The 7254-nt window shown below is 42.5% G+C and overlaps 1 protein-coding gene across 1 annotated transcript in view; it reads right to left on the bottom strand.

Moving 5' to 3' along the window:
* LOC113168655 (serrate RNA effector molecule homolog) overlaps positions 1-6745 on the bottom strand; it is a 10603-nt gene extending 3858 nt beyond the window's left edge. Inside the window, exons 1-15 of the mRNA XM_026369696.2 lie at positions 6640-6745; positions 5616-5738; positions 5136-5246; positions 4902-5045; positions 4469-4529; positions 4011-4308; positions 3594-3826; positions 2409-2522; positions 2199-2331; positions 1962-2089; positions 1822-1883; positions 1534-1612; positions 1284-1448; positions 854-1027; positions 606-759 (exon numbers count right to left, since the gene is read on the bottom strand). Coding sequence (XP_026225481.1) covers positions 606-759; positions 854-1027; positions 1284-1448; positions 1534-1612; positions 1822-1883; positions 1962-2089; positions 2199-2331; positions 2409-2522; positions 3594-3826; positions 4011-4308; positions 4469-4529; positions 4902-5045; positions 5136-5246; positions 5616-5734 — 1975 coding nt within the window. The 5' untranslated portion in view covers positions 5735-5738; positions 6640-6745. The remainder of the gene's footprint in view (positions 1-605; positions 760-853; positions 1028-1283; positions 1449-1533; positions 1613-1821; positions 1884-1961; positions 2090-2198; positions 2332-2408; positions 2523-3593; positions 3827-4010; positions 4309-4468; positions 4530-4901; positions 5046-5135; positions 5247-5615; positions 5739-6639) is intronic.
* Between the last annotated feature and the right edge of the window lie 509 nt (positions 6746-7254).

The raw sequence follows: 7254 nt of genomic DNA, 5'->3' as shown, positions 1-7254 counted from the left end.
TGCAAACCTATTAAAATCTAAGTCGCCCAAACTTATTTAGTACTGCGAAAAAGCCCCTTCTGCAAAATAAGCTTCAAGGCTCCACAAGCTCCTCACACCTGGACTTGATCAGTATGTCCTTATCTTCAGACAGTTCCTTTAATACCTGCTGCTGAGAAGTCCGGTCTGTAAACTCTACACTGGTACTCCTGGGGACACATAGTGCTCCCTGTCCTGATCTGGGCCTCAACACATACGACTACTGAGAGTTCCTGACTGGGTTTTTGTCCTGCAATGGTTCGTGTGTCGCTGTGTTTCGGATCAGTTCAATTAGCCACAGGTGGATTCTCAAGAAAATCAAGCAGGATCATTTCCATCGACTTCAAAAGAGTCTGAACATGTCCCTAATATTGTATCTGGTGGTCAACAAACTGTTCAACATTAAGTCTGAATAATTATGAACTCTTCCTGGTCATAAAAAAGTAAGAATTCAATTAAAATTTCAGGTCTGTGATGGTGCTAAATAGAAAGTCAGAGGAACTGAAGTTCCCTTGTGGGGCGTCACTGACTGAGTGACAGATGTAAAGGTGATGATGAAGAGCGTGCTATGTTCAGTTTGCGTTCACCTTCAGCTGCAGTGATCTTCGCTGCAGGTAAGGGTCCCCGTACGTGGACCAGCCCACATCGATGAGGCATCTCGTCCTCGGCAGGATACTCACAGAAGTTATAATAATCTACGGAGTGAACCAGACGCAGGTAGAGCAGCAGTCGGTCCAGCACCTGTGCACACAGACAAATCCACACAAACCTTCACCACCAGTGTCCAAACTCTGAGGACAACGAGACACAATCAGACACACGGAGCTCCTCCCACCTTCAGCAGTTTGTCGTCTGTCTCCACGGTAGCGTCAGAGGATGACGCCGGGTCTTTGGCGTCACCTGCATCCTCGCTGTTGCCCCCAGAGGCTCCTATCAGCTCCTCCTCCTCAGCGCTCACCTCCTCTATCAGGTAATCTGTGATGTTCTTAAGAACGGGGTTGGTCTCCATCTGCACACAGACATGAGGAAATCACTGAGGTGTTATGGGTAATGTAGTAACTAGTTTACCTGAGGTGTAAGACAGGCACACATGATCCCATCACCTTATAGAACAACAGTAGCTGTTTACATTAGATAAAATAGTCACATTAAAGTTTGGTCAAATTACTTATTAACGGTTTCTGACTGCAGACGACTCGTGGACGTACAGAAAACTCACAACAGACAACGCTTAAAAACATAAAGACTGCCAGCTAGGACTCTACCTGTCCGACCCACAGCTCCCCCCTCTGGTCCAAACTGTGGACGAGCCGAGCAGACAGACGGATGTCGTTCCTCACCACCGGTTTGTGGTGAGTCAGACCGTTGACGCTGCGAACGCGTCGACACAGATCTCTGTTGACTACCGGAGACAGTTCACAGTCTCTGAGCTGCGAGGAAAAGACCAAATAAAAGTCGTCAAATCCACCTGTCAGTTCACATTGGTCTAAGTTCTACCTGTGCGTTTCTGTTTACCCTGATGTTCTGCAGGTTCCAACATGTCTCCTTGATGTTCACGCTGCGGTCAAAGGTCACCCAGCAGCGCCTGAAGAACCTGACCCACAGAGAAACACACAGGGAAAAGGAGTGAATGTGGATGGAGCTACATTAAAAGTCAGGATAAGTCAAAGTCATTACAATTCATTCAGAGGAAAACAAAAACATATGACCCAAGGTCCATCAAATAGCTGTGAGAAGATGACATGACTAAAACTGGAAAGTGATGAAACTACATCAGTCGAAACAACAGGTGTCTGTTCTCACCTCCTCTCAGGCTGAGGGTCTGACAGCGCCACCCGCAGGAAGCCGGGGTACCTGCGACATAACTACACACACAAATCTAGTTAGAACAGGGGCTGCGGTGTTGAATGGGTGTGTGTGTGTTTACTGAGGTGTTTTCTCACAGCAGTGATCTCGTCCTTGGACACCTCTGGCGGGATGCTTCTGATGAACAGGGAGGTGGTGAGGTGGAGAGGACGGGGCTTCGCTGGAGCCTCCTTCTCTCTTTCCTTTCCTCGTTCCTTGCGACGCTCTAGAAATAAAGACAGTTCAGTGGATCCATGAGGTTAACTCAGAAATCTCATATCGGGTTGAATGTGTGTACACAGTGCTGTCAAGTCGCTGCATAAACATTTATGTACCATTCTCTCCATCCTCCTCCTCGTCTTCCTTCTCTTCGTCTTCCTCCTTTTCTCCATCAGAGTGGGAGGAGTCAGAGTCGGAGGCGCTGCCCTCCCCGCTGTCAGCTGACACACTGCGTTTCCTCTTCCTGCCCTGAGAGGACAAGGAGGCACGATGAATACCAAACAGCATCCAGTGTGTTGGCATTAGCATTACAAATACCTAACTACCTTCTTAGTTGTCTTCTCCTCCTCGTCCTCTTCTTCGTCTTTCTTCTCCTCCTCGTCCTCCTCTTCTTCATCCTTGTTCTTCCCTCCATTCTGCTTGGCCTCCTCTTCACAGTCCTAAGAGAGAAAAGGTTTTATTGAACATTTTTAATAAAATGTCATGTTTTTCTTATTCAATTTTAGGAACAAGTCTGCTTGAACTGAGCTCCATAAAAAGTAAAACCGAGACTCTCCTGTATTTAACAACTAGCTGATCATTTCTTTAGAGAAAAGTAACTCTGCTGTTTGTTTTATAGTAACTTCTTTTTCAATTATTCTCTGGTGAACAAAACATTCTATAGGCAATAAAGTGTTGGCCACAAAATGCACACAGACCTTAGAGTTTATTTTTAACAAATAAAACACTGAAAAGTGCAGTGTGCAAAAGAATTCAGCCCCCTTTTCTCTGAGAGCAACCAGTTGCCTGCAGAAGTTCCCTGATGGTTGTTGACTGATTGAATGTTGACCTAATGACTGAATAGAGTCCACCCGTGTATAATTTAATACAAATACAGCACAATACTAATACAAATAATAGTACAAATACAGCTGTTCTGTCACAGCCTATGTGGTTTGTTAAGAGAATATTGGGGAGCAAACAGCATCATGAAGTCCAAGGAACACACCAGACAGGTCAGGGATAAAGTTGTTTTGCAAGGAAGAATGGAGAAAAATTTCAGTCTCTAGATGTGCAAAGCTGGTGGAGACATACCCCAAAAGACTTGCAGCTGTAATTGCAGCAAAAGGGTGTTCCACAAAGTATTGATTCGGGGGGATGAATACTTTTGCACACTGCACTTTTCAGTTTTTTATTTGTTAAAAATAAACTCATGTAAAATTTTCTTTCTACTTCACAATTGTATGCCACTTTGTGTTGGTCTTTCACCTTACATTCCAAGAAAAACTAATATGTTTGTGATCATAATGTGAGAAAATGTGGAAAGGTTCAAGGGGTATGAATACTTTTACAAGCCATTTTATGTATTAGTCTTTATTACTAGTTGGCATATGCCTAAAGGAACAAGTTAAAATTCTAAGCTGAAACAATTATTTGCTACAATAATCAACCGATTACTCTACTATCAGACTGTGAGATTGACGCATTTTGTCGGGAACCTCTATTCATTAAACTAAAATATTTGTTCTGACCTTTTCGGAGTCTTTTGTTTCCCCTGTCTCTCCTCTCACAGCCTCCTCTGTCCGACTCCCTGTTGACACTGAGACAGTATTAGGGCTCATGCTTGTTCCGCTGGGTTCTCCCTGACTCTTCTCGGCTCCACCACAGCTGCTGATGCCGCTGCTTGCTTCTCCACCAGCAGGAGCAATCGGTGCCTCTAGGACTTGCAGGTCAAAGTCTGTGCCTCCCTCCATCTTTATTACCGCTGGAGAAACAAGTAAGAAATCAGATTTGAGACAAACTCTTTACCCAGAGTCCCTAACAGGGTTTACAAAGATTCATCACCAAATATCTCATACTTCACATTCAACAACTTCTAGTAACAAACTGGAAAACAAACCATGAAGCCCACAATTGTTTTTATCCTTTATTTGTTGTCCTGTCCTTACCTGCATCCAATAGTTTAATGATTGCCGGGCCGTGATCCATATCCAGCGACACGTTATCCAGCCAGTTGTTGTCGAGCAGGAAAAGGAAGACGCTCAGCCGGGTTTTGAGGGCACCCAGAGACTCTGTCTTCCTGGCTGCGATGTCATCGGGATGGTATTTGGAGCGAAACCACTCCTGGTCTTTGTGCTGGAGGAAGAAATCCTGCAGCTGCTGTCGCCTGAAGTCCAGTTTGTACTGATTGTAGCGCTTCACTGCCTCCGTCTCATCGACACTGTCCTCCATGTTCAACAAAAACTCCTTCAAACACAAACAAGTATATTTCACATGAAACCTTAAAAACTACAGAATGAGCAAATGCACAGACACAAAGTAGTAAATTAAAATAACTATTCTACAACTTCAACACCAAATCTCAGGTTATTGTTATATTACTTTGTAGCTTTGTGTACTTGCTCACCTTAAAGCTCCTCATGACAGGAGGACCAGGAGGGGGGAGATCTGGATCCACCATGCCCAACCTCAGACAAGAAAATCATTACCTCATTAATATTATTATTATTACTATAAAACATAAAATGACTACAATGCTATCTTTTTTCCTCAGCAATCGCAATAATAATTACAGCCACAGTGAGCTCCTGTCTTCAGCAAACTGGTTTCTCCTCATGTCAATCCCACAGAGACACACCTTTAGTGGCAACATGACTTCTCCACAGCTTTTGAGCTCCACCTTCAGACTGATGTGAGTCTGTCACCAAGGTTAAAATACTGAACACTGAACTGATTCTTCCTCACCCTGCTTAAACTAAGTTTTGTATAGATTCAGTCTGCAGATTTTTAATTGTTAGGGGTACTGATTTATGAACGGAGACAGCTGACGGTGAGCTCACCTGCCCTGCAGCAGGTGACCTCCATGGGGTGGGTGAAGGTGAGGGAGGTCGGGGTGCCAGCCTTGAGGCCCTGCTCCTGGAAATGGGGCCCCACCTCCTCCATATGGCAAGTCATAGTGGTAGGGCTCACCCCGGTGGTCGTCCCTGGAAAATTCAAATATAAGCAACTGAATTAACTCTGGCATGTGACCTGTTTGCGGCTCAAATTGATACACGCAGCTGTAAAACACCCACCAGTCTCTCCTCATGCGTTTGTGCTGAGGGCTGATGTGTCTGGGTGGAGAAAATCTCTCTCTGCGACCACGATCATAATCTCTCCTCCTCTCTCTGCCACGATCCCAGTCTCTGAAAACATACAAAACCTTAAAATGTCTGTAACACAGAGTGCCCAGCAGTGTTCATGGCCGCACTGAAAAACAATGCTAAAATATCTGTTTTATACAAAAATGAACCCATAAATACTCAACGATGTAAAAAACATGAGTATTAAACTACATCTCACATTAAAGTCAGAAAATATGTAAATAATGTTGATAGAAACGTCTAATTAATGTATATATAGATAAAAAATAAATAAATGGTATGACAAAGTCTTGAAATGATTACAAAGAATAACACAAAAAAAAAACTTGCTTTATTTTTTTATTGGATAAAAAATACAACATCACAACTCCCATTTGATTAAAACTAATAAGACAAAACACAAGCGTGTACCTGTCAGGCCAGTCATCCCTCCGTCTCTCATCTCTCTCTCGTGAACGCTCCATGTCACTCCTCTCTCTCCTGAACTTGTCCCGCCTCCTCCTGTCAAACTCATCATCGCTGTCCCCCATTGGACTAAAAGAAAGCAATGTCTTTTTTTATATGTGAATAAACTCAAGATGGATGTAAAGGTGCACAGTGTGTAAAAATGCTCCTCCCAGACTGTTTCTGAACAATGACTCTACTGAATGTGGTGTTGCCACTGTCGTAACACTAATCTTGTAAATGCATCAACTGCCTTAATACATTTAATTCTAAAGCTATACAGTCATGGGTAAGCATGACACCCAAATTATGCAGGAGTGAGCTGTAAAACTGCAGAAATGTTCATTTAAAGTTATGTCCTACTTCATGTACAGATACTGTATGATTAGACTATAATAATGATGATGTTAAAGTACTCAACAGAATCAATCTATTCCAATTTTCCCAACAAAACTTTTATCCAATACCAAACATTTGCAGATTCCAGCTTCACTATCAGAGAAACGACTCTAGGCTCGAAGCTTGTTCTGAGCCTTAAATTTATGAAAGAACCAAAATCCGTAATCATTATGTATCAACATCTAAATAGGTTAACGTTTATTAAAATGTTGACAGACAACCAGCAACTTTAAAACAACACACTAAGAGTCGAAGTTGTCTCATTGTCATAAAAATAATAATTAGCCTGTTAGCTTCTACATTGGGAGAGGCTCCGTTTAAAATCAACTTCCTCTGAAAATAAACTAACACAAAACGTAAACCACAGAGTGACAGTAGGACACGGAGCGAAGAACATATTTAGTTCTATTTAGGAAATATAAAAGACAATATTAGCAATTAGCCTGCAGCTAAATGATGCTAATTGGCTAGTTAGCATTTAAGCTAACAGTGAGCTAGAGCAAGTACATTTCAGCCCTGTAGTCTCCATCTTCCTGTTTAATTCACAGCCGTGTCTCACACATGTGTTAATGTGTCTCCAGTGAGGTTTTACCTGAATTTGTCTCAGCCCGCAGTTAAAAGTAAGAAGTGTAATTAGCACAAGAACACCGCTATCCCGCCGCACGTCGGAGATCACAAAGAACCAACGAAACTTCCGGTTACCGGGACTTCCGTTCCGGTTTCTAGCTACCGCTGGAAGAAGGGGGCCTCCTGCAGGCGGCGTGAGGAATTACACAGGTCGGCGACAGTTCAAGGCACAGACTGTTTTAAATAAAATCTTTATGTAACTAGAAAACAACAAGCTGTAAGAAAACACATATGTTTTCTGTGTAGTAAAACAGAAAACATATGCAAGTACTGAGCATGGTTTGGTTGCTGTTTGACCAAATAACCTGTTGTTACAATTACTACTGTTGTGCAACTGGAAATAAGATAAAAACGTCCCTGAACAAAGACCTACTGGCTGTGACATGATGTTTTAAGTAATTGGATGCTACATTAAATCAATGCACACAAACTGAAAAAATATTTTTCCATCCAAGTTAATTGTTAATTGAAGGAGTCAAATGACAAATCATCATCATTTGACAAATATTGCCCAAAAATTTACAGACTTCCTCCAATTTAAAACCACTTAGTCATGAGGGTGAAAAAACATGAAATACAA

The sequence above is a fragment of the Anabas testudineus genome, chromosome 18 (genome assembly GCF_900324465.2).
Source record: "Anabas testudineus chromosome 18, fAnaTes1.2, whole genome shotgun sequence".
NCBI lineage: Eukaryota > Metazoa > Chordata > Actinopteri > Anabantiformes > Anabantidae > Anabas > Anabas testudineus.
The sequence above is the reverse complement of the archived record's forward strand: the minus strand, read 5'-3'. Positions and strand labels throughout refer to the sequence as shown.